At 49.1% G+C, this 15,972-nt stretch overlaps 2 protein-coding genes across 2 annotated transcripts; both read left to right on the forward strand.

Moving 5' to 3' along the window:
• The first annotated feature begins 2,638 nt into the window (after positions 1-2,638).
• Positions 2,639-15,514, forward strand: SLC25A53 (solute carrier family 25 member 53). The gene is made up of 4 exons (XM_036739998.1): positions 2,639-2,833; positions 5,744-12,955; positions 14,447-14,551; positions 15,047-15,514. The coding sequence occupies exon 2, from the start codon at positions 5,775-5,777 to the stop codon at positions 6,693-6,695; it is 921 nt and encodes a 306-aa protein (XP_036595893.1). The 5' UTR covers positions 2,639-2,833; positions 5,744-5,774; the 3' UTR covers positions 6,696-12,955; positions 14,447-14,551; positions 15,047-15,514.
• TMSB15B (thymosin beta 15B) lies at positions 13,296-15,514 on the forward strand. The gene is made up of 3 exons (XM_036739999.1): positions 13,296-13,440; positions 14,447-14,551; positions 15,047-15,514. The coding sequence occupies exons 2-3, from the start codon at positions 14,452-14,454 to the stop codon at positions 15,082-15,084; spliced, it is 138 nt and encodes a 45-aa protein (XP_036595894.1). The 5' UTR covers positions 13,296-13,440; positions 14,447-14,451; the 3' UTR covers positions 15,085-15,514.
• Positions 15,515-15,972: the final 458 nt, after the last annotated feature.

Consider the following 15,972-nt stretch of genomic DNA (forward strand, 5'->3'; position numbering starts at 1 on the left):
ACCTACTGAAATCCCAGACAGTGAGGCAGGGAATATTGGATTCCCCAAAGAAATCGAGGATCACCCAGAAGCAGAGGAGTGTTGAAGCCAGCTCTTGAGAAAACTGATTATTAAATTATCAGTGTGAGCACTCACACTTCAGGAAAGCAGCAAACTGTATAAAGCAGGGCTTGATTCATTGGTTTGTTGTTTGTATAGACTTACAAAAGTGATGGAGAAAATGTTAATAATGCAGATTAAACTTAAAAGTGTGACCTTGGGCAAGTCACTCAAACCCAATTGCTCTGCCTTCCTCCCTCCAAAAAAAATGTAAAAAAAAAAGTGTTCAGCGGGAACACCTGCAGCACCCATCCCACCCTCGCCAAGAGAGCTGGTTGTTAAACATTTACCAGCATGCCCCTGCCCAAAAAGTAACAGAAAGGCACATGCTGGATGTGAACATACTACAAGCCATTTCAAATGATGAATCATTCAGGAGAAGTAGTGTAAAGATGATATCAGAGAAATATACATCTGGGGGGAAAAGACTGGCCAGTCATTTAGAGAGAGGGAAAAAGAAAATAAAAGAACTGTTCTGTGCTCCATTGCTTTTCATGAAATGTCAAGAGAGCCTAAGAAAGGCCCTTGATATATTGGGTGGACCCTCTATTGTGAATTTATAGGAGGGCATGGATAAGAATCTCAAAGTATGGTTATGCATGGATGGCTTGAGATCTGAACATCATTGGGGAATCTACCCACTTCCATGGGCTCACTGATCCAATGATACATGAAGAGTGTTGTAACCCCGGGGTTCTGGCCATGGCCATTATGTTTCCTCCCACTTCTCCACCCAACTCCCTTACCTTCCTCTGATTCTCAGCCAACAAGCTCAACATTTCATAGCTCTGGCCTGTGCTTAGTTCTTGCTGTAGTCAAATGGCCCCAAAAATTTGGCAAAGCAGTAAATAATCTTGGTCTCCAACTCATGCGACCTGACTTATCATGGGACCCTTAACAAGTGGAGTGGCCTTGGGGAAGCCAATTCATTTCTTTGGCCTTTAATTTACTTCTGTAAACAGTTCTACTTTATAAAATGACAGAGATGGCCTAGATAATCTTTAATAACTGCAGTGACTTTTAAATGCTCTGATTTTAAGCCCTGATGACCTCAGCCCTTTCTTTTTCAGTTTACAATTCCACTGTCTAGATGAATTTGCCTCTTGTTGTCTACTTGTAACTCTCAGTGCAAGACCAGGAATGTCCCTTGAGGCGCCCAGAATCAGTGGGATTGGAGCTGGGAGAGCTGAACCTCATCAAGTGTCTCAATGGTCCAATGGCAGAAAATCAAACTGTATTTTTATGTCACAGGGTTGTGGTGAGGAAAGGGCTTGAAAAACTTTACCTCCCTACAGAAATGTGAGCTGCTATGTTATCCTGGTCCAAATTTGGATGTTCTTAGGCAAACAGACCAGTTCAAATCAATTAATAACCAGTTCAAGCCAGTTCAAACAGATTCAGACCAGTTAAAACAACCTAAACCCAGCTCAGACCAGTTAAAACTAGTTTAAACCAGTTAAAACTAACATAGACTGGTTAGAACTGGTTCAGACCAGTTTAAGCCAGCTAAAAACAGAACCAGTTCAGACCAGTTTAAACTGGTTTTAGCCAGTTTGAACCATTTTAAACTGGTCTGAACCGGTTCTATTTTGAACCAATTTGGTTTAAACTGGTTTTAGCCAGGTTTAAACCTGGTCTGAACCATATCAAATGAGCAATTTATGTAAAGTGATTTGTAAACCTCACTGCCTTACATAAACGGTTTGCCAACATGTTGGTGTTGAGAAGGTCAGGTTTTTAGAGGGGTCACTATTATGAATACTGAAGTCCTCCAAGGATTATGGCCAGGAATGGGGAGGAAAGGAATTTTGGGGTGCAACTACTTAAAATCACTGAAATGAGTGAAGAGCCCAGAGACCTGTATGAACTGCCTGGATCTTCAAAGATGAAAGAGCATAGAATCAGAAATTCAGAGCCTAAGGGACCTTAGCTATCCTTACCAACCCCCTTGTTTGACAAATAAGAAAACTGAGGTCCACAGAGGTCAAATGTCTTGGCCAAGATCACGTAGCTAGTAAGCAGATAGAGAAGAGCTGAAAGCTGGCTCTGCCATGAGTCTTCTTCTTTGGGCGCGGGGTCTACACTGCTTCTCATAGCTGCTTTTCAGTGGGGGGAGAAGGGAGGTTCCCCAGCCTCCAGAGCCCCATGGTGGCCCTGGGAAAGGGGAGGCCTTACTGACCTCTGGCTAGACAAGAAAGGGTGGGGGCAGTGGGGGCTTCGGACAGGCCCATTTAAATGACCTTGGACTCTTTGGGGAGCCTGGAGACAAAGGCCAGGGCCAGCTACCGTGTCAGGGGGAAGCTCCCTGGGCAGGGCTTGCCTTGCTTTTGTCTTCGGAGTCCCTGTGCCTGCGGTACTCGAATGACTGATCGACTGCGGGACCCACAGACTACTCAGCTGGCTGCAGCCTCATCATCGCCAACTGCCGCCGCGCCCACCCCAGCCGCAGATCAGGGCGCTGCCTTGGCAAGACAAAGAAGATGACAGGCTGACCGGGAAGCCAATGGGAGAGCGGGGAGGGGAGCGGAGGCGGACTCTTGGGCCTCCCCCCGCCCCCTGCCTAGGGTACTTGGTCCAGAACGCGGGAGAAGCGGAGTCGGAGACCTGGTGGAGGGAGGGCCCGCCGTGGCCGCCTGGAGGACGGACGGACGGGAGGAGAGCGCTCCCGCTCCCGTTCACCCTCCGGGCGGCCGCGGCGGGTACAGCAGCGTGTAAGGGGCAGCTCCGGGGCAAGGTAAGAACAGCCGCGCCCTCCACCACCATCCCAGGCTTGAGGCTTGTGGCGCTGGCTCTTTCATCGGCCCCTACCCCTCCGGGGCCATCTCCATCATCCCCATTTCCACCCCCCCCATCCTCATCCCCCCATCCCCCCCATCCCCATCCTCACCTGACCATCCTCATCCCCCTCCCCAAATCCCCATTATCTCCATCCCCATCCACCATCCTCATCCCTTCAAACCCGTTATCTCTATCCCCACTCAGCCATTCTGTCCCTGCCTTATCTCAGTTATCCTGATCCCCACCTGACCATCCCCAAAAGACCATCTCCATCCTTCAAAATCCCCATTATCCTCATCCCCTCCACCATCCCAATCCTCGACATATCTCCTTTATCCTTTACCCTGTTCGTCATCACCCTCCGCATCCCAGCCACCCCCATTTCCTCCCCTCTCATATCCCCATCGGCCTCATCTCAGCCCAATCATGACCGATTTCATCCCCATCACCCCTCACCTCGACATCCTCATCCCCACTCCGCCATTTCCATCTCTTGCCCCCCCCTAATATCCATCCCCGTGTCGCCAGTCCCTACCTCCACCTATCCCCACCCCCACCATCCCTTACCCCTACCTATCTCCACCCCCACTCCCAGCCTGGCCATCCCCGCCTATCCCCACCCCCACCCCCACCCCGGCCATCCCCGCCTATCCCCACCCCCACCCCCAGCCTGGCCATCCCCGCCCATCCCCACCCCCACATCACCAGTCCCCACCACCACCTATCTCCACCCCCACCATCCCTCACCCCCATCTACCCCCACCCCCATCTCCTCCATCCCCACTGTCACCCCTTCCACCCCTCCCCACACCTAACCCCCCTCTTTCATCACATCTCGATTTCTCTCGCTATCTCATCTTCACCCTGTAATCCCCATCCCCCACCCCCCATCGGCTCTGCAGTCTCCATCCCCGCTCTGCCAGCCCCAACCCCACTCCGCCCTCGCCACCTTCACCTCCTCCGCCATCTTCACCCCCTCCCATCTCCATCATCCCAATTACCCTCATTCTCACACGGGCATCTGCGTCCTTCATCTCCCTCACCCTAAAAACTGGCAGAGATCGGGGGGCCAGTTCCCCAGAATTGCTTTTCTGAAAAGCTTCCTCTTTCTCTACTCCTTCCTCTCCCGCCCCCAACCTGCACTAGCTTGAGGAGAGAGAGCGAAAAGTCAAACCACAGCGCCTGTCGCCTCAGCTTACTGGCCCCCACATACAAAAAGCCTATGCTTTTCCCTTTGTCTCGTGGGGAACTTTCTACGGAGCCCACCTTGGCTGGTCCTGGATTCCCTAGTCCTAAAGGAAAGGCTTTTCTTCCCAAAACGAGGGTGGGGGACACAATGAGGAGGTAGGTGGGGTGATCGAGAGTTGGCTGCCCTGCCTTCTGGTTCTGCCATTGAAGGTGAGTTGGTCGTGGCTGACGGGCTCTCCTGCCTTTGTCTGGAAAACGCAGGGGCGTGGCACTTCTGCATTTCCCTAGGGAAGCGGCTGAGGATGCGTTTTCTTGGGGAAGGGGGCGGGGGCAGGGAGCTTAAACCAAACCCTAGACTGGTGGACCTATTGTTCTTGACTCCTCTGGCTAGGATCCCTTAGCAGATTTAGTGGTACTGGGAATAGGATATAGGTTCATGGATTTCAAGCTGCATTTTACAGATGAGAAACTGAGGTTCAGAGAGGTGAAATTATTTGTTCAAGGTTCCACACGTTGCAAGTAGTAGCGCTATATTTTGAATCTAGGTCTTCTGACTCTAAATGTAATGCTCTTTCCCCCTGTACCAGAGGTATCCTTCAATCCTTTGTTTCTGCTAAAAACAAACTTAGAACGTGGGAATATAGTCACATCAAGGAATCTGGGGACATTCAGGCTCCAGCTGGAACTTACCTGCTCCCCAGTTATTTATACGGGTCTGTGACTATTTGGGGGGGGGCCCATTAGTACCAAATCCTGCTCACAGCCCTGTTGAATAGACAGGGTTTTTCACCCCCAGGGGCATGTTAAGCTTTTGCTTGATAGCTATTGAAAGAAAATAGTAGATGTTAAGGGTCCTAAGTGGTTCCATTAAAGCAAAGAAGCTATTTGCACAGAGGATAAGAGATTGGCTTATCATAAGTGAGACAGTACAGCGATTATAATCAAGCTGATGTATGATGGCTGGTGCCTTCCAGTCTGCAGGCCTGGCATGCAGCTAGCTCACTAATTAAGAGGCCACACTTGAAGAGCTGCAGATGGGCCTTAATGGTTTGAGGGTCGGGCTCAAAGTCTTCAGCAACAGGGATGATGTAATAAGGAAGATTTCTATGTAAGACAATAAGAGCATTGCAGTTCATATGACGACTAGGGGGCGCAGTGAAGACCTGAATCTGAAGGAGAGAATCAAGACAGGTAGTGTTTGTGAGAAGTGCTCGTGCCTAGCGGGGGCTCTAGAAATGCTTATTTCCTCCCCTTCCCCACGTACACTGAGGACCGGATGTAAGAGTAATACGCATTTTGGCCCCTGGGGAACCATGTCACAAGAGAAGGAAAGAGAAAGGGCTCTAAATGTCAGCTCAGAAAAAATGAGGCTCATTGGGCACAGTTCCCTGGGGTCCAAATTATGACCATCAGAGCCTGCAAAGACTCTCTTCTTCTTTTCTTCACCCAGTTCCTATATTTATTCAAAATCAGAAAATAAAAGGCAAGGACAAAGATGAAGGTCCACAATTCTTCTTTAAAAGCTGTCATCTTATTAGAAAACCTAACTTGATTTCCTGTAATGCTTATGGTTTCTTGTATTCTCCAGTGAAAAATCCCAGAGACTCAGAATTTCTTAAAGTCCAGCAGCTTCATTTTCCATAGCCATTTGAACTTGATCTTTTCCCCTCTTTGCCAGTTATTTCCAGCCCAAGCCTGTTGTTACCAGCATGGGGGAGCATCCTGAGGCTCCCCATGAAGAACCTGAAGAAGTAAAAAGAGAAAAGAACCCAGAAAACAACCATTGGCATTCCCGAAGCTACACCCTTGGGGCCATTTCCAGCTTCCTGTCTACATTTGTGACCTTTCCCATCTACAAGGTTGTGTTCCGCCAGCAGATCCATGCCGTGTCTGTACCAGAGGCTGTCAATCAACTGCACCAGGAGGGCCTTCGCCGCTTCTACCGGGGAATCTACCCTCCCCTTCTGGCCAAGACCCTGCAGGGGACCCTGCTCTTCGGCACCCATGACAACCTGCTCCAAGCTCTCACTCCTACTGGACCCTCCAGACTATGGCAGCGCTGGGTGGCTGGGTTCCTGTCAGGTGCAGTGGAAGCTGTGGTGTTGACCCCCTTTGAACGGGTACAAAACGTGCTTCAAGATGGACGGAAGGATGCCCGCTTCCCCAGTACCTCCAGCATTCTGCGGGAATTCAACTCATACAGCTTATGGGAACGGCTAGCCATGGGCTACTATCGAGGCTTCTTTCTGGTCCTCCTGAGGAATAGTCTGGGAAGTGCGCTCTACTTCTCTTTCAAAGATCCCATTCGAGACGGCCTGACGAAACAAGGTTTGCCCTGCTGGGTCCCAGCTCTAGTGTCTGGCAGTGTCAATGGGACCCTCACATGTCTACTGCTTTACCCACTCAGCGTCCTTGTCGCCAACGTGCAGTCACAGATAGGTTGGCAGGAAGCACCAGGCCTGCGGGCTTCTGCTCAGGCTGTTTGGGAGGATCGAGGACGAAAGCTGCTTCTGATCTACCGAGGTGGCGCTTTGGTCATCTTACGTTCCTGTGTGACCTGGGGACTTACCACTGCAATCCATGATTTCTTGCAGGAAAACAACTGCCCCAGGGTGGAGGAGAGTGACTGAGTAGCCTCAGAGGCATCCCAGAGGGTTTGAGGACTGTGTTCTTACAGCCTGGGTCAACAATAGGCCAACAGCTCACCTCTGGGTCTGTTTGCTTCTTCTGGTCCTAGAGAACCAAGAGCAATTATTCTGTTAGGAGATGAGAGAAATTCCCAGCAATTAGATTATCCACTTATTTTATCATATGGTATTAGCTTCAATAGGTCACTGCAGTCATCACTGTGGGTGCTCTCCCCTGGACTTTGTAGATGGTCTTTCAGATTTACTCTGGCCAAAACAATCAATCACACTGCTGCCAACTGGTAATGGGCCCCTCCCAACTTAGCTAGACTGGTCCTTGAACAACATATTGCAAGTCTATCAGCAGGCCCCTACTCGGAGCCTCTAGAGCTTGGTAGGACCTTGGAAGAACCTTCAAGAATCCAGGCCCATTACCACGAGAGGAGGATGCCAGGGAAGAATGGAATTGACATCCATGTTATCTTTCTGCTATCAACAGCATCCCTTGGGTCATAGAAGCATTTCACCCCATTCCATCTGACTGCTTCAGTTTCTTTATCCTGACCCTGCTCTCAGCTTCCACTCAGCTTTCAGGGGCTGCCAGAAAGAAGGTTGTGTCCTGAGGTCTCAAGGATTTTCATGGAAGCGAATGGGAAGAATAAAAGAATGTCAACTTCCTCTCCACTTGTTGCAAGTCCAGCTGAGGGGCTAGAGGAACAAGACCCACAGTTTCCAAAGACCACCCTTGACAATATAAGGATCACCATGGTAACTCTAGGAAATGAACAGATCAGCTTAACTCAACCCGAAGAAGCTTACATGGGGGGAGGGGGGAGGGGATGGGAAGCATGGGGAGTGAGGGTGGGGGGGTAGAGTAGAGAGCCAACAGGTGTTTGTCATAGTGATCACTTCTCGGAGTGGCCTCTGGCTGATTGAGATCTAGGAAGTGCTGCCACTTGCGGGTCCTAGTGCCCATGCTGGGGTAGAGGCTGGGCACTGAAGGCAGCCCAGAGCCCTTCCAGGCTGGGCTTACCTGAATTGATTGGACCCCAAAGGGACAACCAGGGCTGAAAAGAAGGGTTCACCAGAGGCAACAGAGTAAGGTTTGGGGGCTTAGAGGGTAAATGAGTAAATAGTCGGGGGAAAATTTTTAAAACTTTTTGTAAATTTTGTCAATATAAAAGGACATGCAAATAAGACAAAATAATCTTATTTGCCAAAAACTGTTGGTCTGGAGTCACAATACCTGGGTCCTAATTCCCAGTGTTCTGCTGCTTTTTTACCTGTGGAGCAAATCATTTCCCAGTTCTGGAGTAGACGAACTCTGATGTTCCAGCTCTAAATCAGAAATCCAGGAATGTCAGACACCATTTTAGAAAATGTCGTGTTGCCTTTCTTTCTCTCGTCAGTCAGTTCCTCCGCCTTTCCATGCACCCTTCTTTGTAAGAAAAATATTTAAACCACTGCTAGAGACCCAGCAGCCCACCACGAACACCGAAACACCACATTCAACATCTGCAGTCTCTCATCTCACAGGCAGTTTTAATAGGAGGACTCTGGCATTGCTGTGTTCCCTGTTAAAGCACTGAAGACTCAACAAGATCTCTAGAAATAAGATACCCGTGTACGTCCATCTGTGGAGCACTGCATGGATTGCACATTCGGCCCAAAGACATTGTTTTGTTGGGGACTCTGCATCTGAGGTCCGGTGGACTTTGACTAGATCTGATTTGGTGATTTCGATTCAATTCAATTAATTCAATGAGTATTTGTTAAGCCCCGTGCTCAGCATACCCCCAGATCATGGAACTGGATAGAAGACCTCCTGAATCCGTGCCCTGAAGGAGTTAGCAATCAGAGGCCAGATCATACCACTTATACTCCTTCCTGTAATGAAGAGGGGTTGGGGTGGGGTGGGGGAGGGAGTGGAGCAGAGTAGGTGACAGATTGGGGAGAGTGAGGGCAAGAAGGAGCTCACTCCCACTCTAGCTCCCATTCTATCAAAAGGGAGGAAGGAGCAGGGTGGGGGCCATGGTTTCCAGTCATGACCTCCCTCAATGCCAACAAGAGTGGTCCTTTATGTTCCATGTGGCAATATATTCTGTTTTCCCTGGAACAGGGGGCATCATGACTGCTGGCCAGAAACAGGATCAGGGGTAAGCAGGTGCAGAACTGGACCCTCCCACTAGCGGCTCCAGAAAGGGAAAGGGCAGGCTTAGAATCAGGGTGGTCTTGGAAACACTAAGAGGGCCCCCTCCCTGCTCAGCTTCGGGTCCTGAGTCATGAGATGGCTGATCTAGAAAGCCTAGGAGGTGGGGGTGGGGATGGGGGAGGGGGTGCAGCACTGAACGTCAGCAAACTGGCTGAAAGAACCTGGGACTGGGTGGAGGGGAGAGACTTGGTTCTAGTCCCTGCTCTGATAGGCACCCTCTGGAAAATGAGGGATTTGCCAAGGTCCTCTCTGAGGCCCCTTCCAGCTCTAACAATCTATGTCGAGTTAGTGAAAATTGGGCTCATTTTCAGTATGAGTGAAATAAGTTTTTCCCTGTAACCTGAGTAAGTCACTTCCCCCTCAGTTTTCTCCTATTTAAAAGTGAATGAGTTAGACTAGAACAGGTGGTTCTTAAGCTACTGTCCATGACTTTGGTTTTTGGTTTGTTTTTAAATATTTTGACAACTGTACTTTGGTATCATTGGTTTCCTTTGTAATCACATGTTTTAATTTATGCATTTACCAATCTTATTCTGTGACAGGATCCACCATAGGCTTCGCCAGACTGCTAAAGGGAGAGGGGTACCCAGGGAATAATTCTTCAGGACTCTTATAGATCTGGCTTTACGGATGAATGATTTGGAGACTTCTCCAAAAGCCCTTTGACCTAAAGCATCGGCCTTTTTGTTGGGTTGCCTTTTCATATTTCCACCCCACCTGCACCCCCCATTAAAATCAGGCTTTTATGCACACATACACACACACACACACTAATCATCATCTAAGGGTCTATCACCTGTAGAGAAACACTCCCTACCACCACGACCACCACCACCACCACCATCATTAAAGAAGGTTCACTACCAAATTCCTAGCATCCAATCCTTAGTCAAAAGCTTAGCATCATCAATGGAGGTGGTTTTATCAGTGGAAATGACACTCAAGAAGATGGCTTACTACCTGCTTTGCCATTGCACCCTAAGGAGCACTGGGCCTTTCCATCTGCCCTGCTGCTCACATCCCCTCCATATGTCATCTCTTTTAATTAGAATTTCAGCCACACAAGAAGCAAGGACTGTCCTGCTTTTCTATATCTCCAAAGCACAGTGCTTGGAACATAGTAAGTGCTTAATAGAAATTTTTCATCCATTCATTCATTTACTCATTCATTCAGTCAGTCCATCATTCCAGGAATTGCTAAGCTCCCTTCAAGCTCTGACAGTCTAGGAGTCTACTGCTTTGCTTTCAAATCCCCAGTGCATAGCACAGTGCCTGGTACCTAGTTGGTCCTCAGACTAAATACTTACTGATTGTAGTCACAGCCTTCCCAGGAGTAAATAGTTGGCTTTCGATTTCATTTCTTCGCAGTAGGCACTGGGTGGCGCTGTTGTCAAAAGGTTTTCCCCTTACATCCCTTGAGTTTTGATGATTGTGTCAAGATGCCTTTTTGGCAGGTGCTATACCCTTCTTCATGGAAGAAGAAACACCTCACTCCTTAGTCCCATTCCACAGTCTCTCATGTCGTGGTGGTCAGGCTTTTGTTTTTCTTTAAATTTTATTTTCTCCCCAGTCCCCTGAAAAGACAAAGAAAGCCCTCGTAACAAATATTCAGTCAAGCAAAACAGATTCCTCTATTGTCCATATCCCAAAATGTGTGCCTCATTCTGCACTTTGAGCCCATCACTGCTCTGTCAGGAAGTGGGTGGCCTGCTTCGTCGTAGGTCCTCTAGAATCATGGTAGATCAGTCACTGAGTCTTTTAAAACTGTTCATTTTTACAATCTTGTTGATATAGTTTAAATTGTTCTCCTTGTCCACTCACTTCACTGTGCATTAGTTCATACAAGTGTTCCCAGGTCTCTCTGAAACCATCCCTTTCATCGTTTCTTATGGTACAATAGTATTCCATTACATTTCTATACCATAATTTGTTCAGCCATTCCCCAGTGGAAGGGCACAGCCCCGCCCCTTAGCTTTCAGTTTGTGGCCACTACAAAAACAAGCCACTGTAAGTGTATTTGTACATACAGGATATTTTCCTCTCTGGAGTTCAGTTGCTGAGGAATGCCAAATTGGTAAGCCAGCAGATGGTATAGAGCAGACTTTTTTGTCTCAGACCCCTTTGGCCATATGGTGAAGGTTTTTAAATGCATACCAAAAAAGTATGGTACTACAAAGGAAACCAATTACATTGAAATACAGCTATCAAAATATTTTTTTAAGTTCATGGACACCAGATTAAGAACCTATGGTAGAGAGAGACATATTGTCATTGAAATCCCAAGTGTGTAGGTGTGTATGATATGTGCATGGGAAGCCCCCCCTCCTGCATCATAGCTGCCAGGCTCCCTACTGTACTACCTAGTTTGAAGCAAGATTTTGCCCAGCAGAGAGAGGTCCCTGTGAGATCACCTCCATACAGTGAAGCAGGGACAGTACAGAGAGGAGATCATTTGGGGGTGCAGAAACAGTGGGCCACCTGGAGGCTTGTAATTCACTAATTATAGTTATTCTTGATAATAACAGGTGGGTAGAGTGGACAGAATTTTGGGCTTAAAGCCTGGGAGATCTGGGTTCAAGTTCTGCTTCTAACACTTGCCAACTCTATGAGCACTGGCAGATCATTTAACTTTCCAGTGCTCCCAAGAGTCTCTTAGGCTGTTAATTACAGATAGCTGTGTTCCACAGCAGAGGTTGCCTACAGGGATGAAATCACAGATCCTATTTTTAAAAAAAAGTCTTGAGAACTTAGTATGTCCTCTTAGTTGTTGCTATGCAGTCATGCTCTCTAAATTTTGACACAGGCGCAAAGTACTCATGTCTTAGCCATAAACACCAGTCTAGGTTTGCATTGAAAGAGAGATGGCTTCTAGGAGTAGGAAGGCAATAGTCCTCTGCCTCAGCAGACTGCATCTTGAGCAGTTTAGTTCGGCTCTGGGAAAGGCAGTTTAGGAAAGACAATGAGCAGCTGGATAGTGTCCAGATTGGAGGGCCACCAGGATAGTGAAGGGGATGGGTTGAAGGAACTGGAGATTTTAGCTGAGGGAAGACTGGGTGGTACATGAGAGTTGGGTATATTTGAAGGGCTGTCAGGTGGCAGGTGGAGGGGTCTGGGACTGACTGGTTTGGTCCCACGAGGCAGAACCAGGAGCAGTGAAGGGGGGAAGCTGCGGAGAGGCAAAGTTAGGTTGAATGTCCAGGGAAACCCCCCCCCCAGTTTGAGGCGCCCCAAGTGCACTGGTTTGTCCCTGAGTAAGTGGGCTCTTCCTCACTGGAGGTCTCCAAGCTGGCTGGCTGTATTACGGTGGGGGTTCCCTGAGGCTGTGGGTTGGGGTAGGACCCTGTGGTTGTGCATGGATGACTGGAAGGTGCCTGGGGAATAGGAAAGGAACTTGCTAAGTGGAGGCCATGGGCCCTGGAATGGCTTTGGAGTTTAGGACATGGGTTTGAATTGAACTATAGACAGTACTTGAGCTTTGGGGGCAGGTGACCTGGTCTCTGGGGACCTCAGCTGCTGCTTCTATGTAAGGAGGAGGTTGGACTATATAGGAGTGGTCTCTGAGGTCCCTTCCAGCTCAGAATCTCGAATCCTATGTCCTATATGAGGGGCTGTCAGAGGGGGACTGGACCAAGGTGGGTGAGGAGGAGAGGGGAAGGTGTGGAACTGGTCTTAAACCATCCGGAATCAAAAATCCCTTAGCACAAATGGGGCTCCTGGATGTTGAGAGAAATGGGGGGGGGGGCTGGGCTGGGGTGGATGGGGCGGGGTAGGAGGGGTAGCAGACAGTGTCTGTCCTGGGCTGTGGTTCGTGGCGTTCCTCCGAGGAACCCAAGGGGGAGACGAGGCTCGCCATCTCAGCTAATGGGAGGGCGGGAGTGTGCCGGGTTGGGGGCGGGGGGGCGGGCCAGGCTGCACTATAAATCTAGTGCTGGCTGCAGCTCCGGCTCCAGCTCTCCTGATCCTGCGACCCAGAGGCTTCGACAACCGCAGCAACAGAAGCAGCAGCAGCAGTAACAGTAACAGCAGGCACGCCAGGCACCCAGCGTAACAGGTGAGTTTGGCGGGGCGGGGCGGGTTCGCTTCTGCTGTGCTGGACAGCGCCCCCTCTCCCCGATCCACTCCAGCCCTCATCCCCAGCGCTTAACCCTAAATGCGCGCTGTTTGGCAAGTGCGTCCCAGGCACCGCTGGAGGGCGGAGCAGGGCAGAGGGCGAGCGCCCAGCATCTCCTCGTTGGCCTCGGCTCCCCTTAGCATCGCCACCTCGGGCCAGAGAGGCGCGAGGCTTGGGCAGCACAATCCGAGGGGACTCGTCGGCGGGCCTGGAACCCGCTGCCCGGGATGCGGCCCAGGGAGCCGACACCGGGACCAGCTCCCGTGCCTAGACGGGACACGGCCTTGGCGGGGCCCGAGCCGGATCAAGAGCAGCCAGGGCCCAGCTCGGCGACCGGAACCGGGGCCGAGGTCGAGGCCAGGGCCGCCGCCCGCGTGGCGCAGGCCACGAGGTTCAGCATCACCGGTTCGCAGTTCCGAATCAAGGTGCTGCGGGAGGGCTGGGACGGGATCGGGCTCGATGGAGCCCTTGGGAGATAAAAAGGGAGGAACATGTGCCTTACGGACGCCTCTCCTCAACGTGCCCTTCCTTTGGGGGAGCTGTTCTTGGCTGTCTCCTCAGTTATTCCCTCATTGGTCGCTCCCCCTTTGGTGAGCAAAACCCCTTAAGGTCGCTCCTCCCCTCAGCAATTACTGTCGGTGAGTGCCTCCCTTTGTGATTCCTGACCCTCAGGAACCGCCCCTCACCTCAACCATCCTCTCAGGAGAGTTCTGCCTTCCGCCAAGATTGCCCCCCCACCCAGCCGTGTAGCTGCCCTTTTCTCGGCCCTCGGAGGTGAGGGGGTGGTGTGTAGATAGGCACGCGCTTTAAGGGGCCATCTTCCCGTTAGCCCCCTGGTGAGCGTGGTAAGAGCGTGGCGGCTGCCCCTTGGAAACTTGGGCGTGGCCGAAAGCAGCTGGCCCTGCAGTGGGTGGCAGCCCCCACCCTTCCAGGCTGCTGTCTGCCTGGGCCCCCCTCCCCTAAGAAAGCAGCTTTGTCCCATGGGGTGTTCTTCCGAGAAACCCGAGACTTCTTACCTTCCCAACTGCCCGGAACCATCCTCTCCTTCCCACTTTTCTCTTTCTAAGACAGACTTAGCTGCATGTCAAACCTGAAAGACAGAGTCTAGCTCACCTGCTTATAAAGTGTGAGCCTCTCCTCCCCAAAAGTCTGTAAGAAGCGTAGTGATTGAAAAAATACTGCCTCTTCTCGGAATTAGGGTTTCTTTAATCACTTCTTTACTTTTGGTTCAAAATTGCCCACGAGAACTAACTTGGATAAGACTAAGTCTATGTCTAACAACTGCATTCTCTGCTTCTGCATTCCTTTGCTCTTGGAGAAATAGCTAGGAGAAGGAAATAAGCTTCTTTAAGGAGTCCTTGAAAATGCGTCCCCTGGAATAGCCCACTGCTTTCTGTCAGGTGAGAATTAAAGATTTTTTATTCTTCCTAGCCAAAATGTGTGACAAACCAGACCTCTCTGAAGTGGAAAAATTTGACAAGAAAAAGCTGAAAAAGACCAGCACAGAAGAGAAGAATACTCTTCCTTCCAAGGAAAGTAAGTCCGGGACAAAGGTCATATTGGAGGTGGTGCCCAAGTCATTCCTCCCCAAATTTTACCTTCCCATGTAAATCAATGAGCCTGGAAACCCAACTCTCATCCTCCTGGGGTCTGTAATTGCAAAAGCTTGGAACTCTATTTGCTGCTATATGTTACATCACATTTATGTAAAATCACATCTCTTTAAAAAAAAAAAAAAGCTAAACATGAAATTGTTTTCCCCATGTGGATCATGTAAAGACTTGAGAAATTCTGGTCAATAGCAATAGAAAAAAAGAATGTTTTAATGAATTCAAGCCATTCTATTCTTTGCTTACTAACTTGGAAGAAAAAAAGTGAATTTATCCCATTTACCACTACACAGCTGCACCGAATGGCTGAAATTGAAATTCATGGTAAACTATTGGCTCCTCACTGCCCGATTTGTTGACCTCCATGATATCTAACCCCCTTCACTTTTTAAAGCTTCCTAACTCTGTCCTTCTCTTTCAGCCATCGAACAGGAGAAGGAAAGCGTTAAGTCTTCCTAGGGATGGGGCGTCCCTTCCCAGCAACAGAATCGAGTGCTTCCAGAGTTTATTGTTTCGCCTTTAATAGTCTTTGTTTGCTTAGATGTTTAGTCTTTTAGGCTGCTTTCATCTCTTTACCCAGTGTTTCCTAACCATCCCCCATCCTGTGCTTATCTGAAGAGGGAGATGATTCATGAAGGGGAAGTAAGAAAGATGTTAACAATAGTAAACGTGTTAACAAAGAAAGCTTGTGAATGTGCAGACCATTTAGCATATATTAGGCTTATGCCTCATTTCACTCCCCTCCTTTCCCCTCCCTGCCCCACTCCATTTTCTGTGCATTGCTTATAGGGTAATTAGTGTGTTTTCCTTGCCTTTACGATTATTAAATTTTCTTCTATACTTAATATAATATCTAATAAGAAATAAATGTTATGGATTGTGGTGGAAATCTTGTGATTCATTCTATATTCTTTTTGCTTTGAACTCCAGTCATTTTGGAGTCTTTACTAGGGGGTGGGGGAGAAATACAACTAAAAAGCATTCACTAAATGCTTTTGTGTCCCCCTCCATTAGCTACGCACTAACAGAAATCAAGATAGTCTGCCTTCTCAAGAAGCTCACATTCTAATTGAGGGGATAATACATATAGAGGATTTCATTTTCAAAAGTGGATGGGAATGCCAGGAAATACTTAGATTCTGATAAGGAAAACAGGGAAGATGGCAAGGACCCAAAGGAACCCCGGGGGGTCCCCAGCCCAGAGGATGGTAGAGCCAAGGGTCAGAGTGGAATGGGGAGATGGGATGCTTCCATCTAAGGGAGAGATGGTCAGTACCCAACAGATGCTGGGCATCCTGCTTTTTCATGGTATCATAAGTTTATAGCTGGAAGGAACCTTGCAGGTCA

This window comes from Trichosurus vulpecula, chromosome X, assembly GCF_011100635.1.
Source record: "Trichosurus vulpecula isolate mTriVul1 chromosome X, mTriVul1.pri, whole genome shotgun sequence".
Classification (NCBI taxonomy): Eukaryota; Metazoa; Chordata; class Mammalia; order Diprotodontia; family Phalangeridae; genus Trichosurus; species Trichosurus vulpecula.

Bases quoted from the DNA above. Each gene is read 5' to 3' on its own strand.
- SLC25A53 (XM_036739998.1), top strand. From the start codon at position 5,775: ATGGGGGAGCATCCTGAGGCTCCCCATGAAGAACCTGAAGAAGTAAAA.
- TMSB15B (XM_036739999.1), top strand. From the start codon at position 14,452: ATGTGTGACAAACCAGACCTCTCTGAAGTGGAAAAATTTGACAAGAAA. The intron at 14,552-15,046 runs GTAAGTCCGGGA...CTTCTCTTTCAG, and splicing joins TACTCTTCCTTCCAAGGAAA to CCATCGAACAGGAGAAGGAA.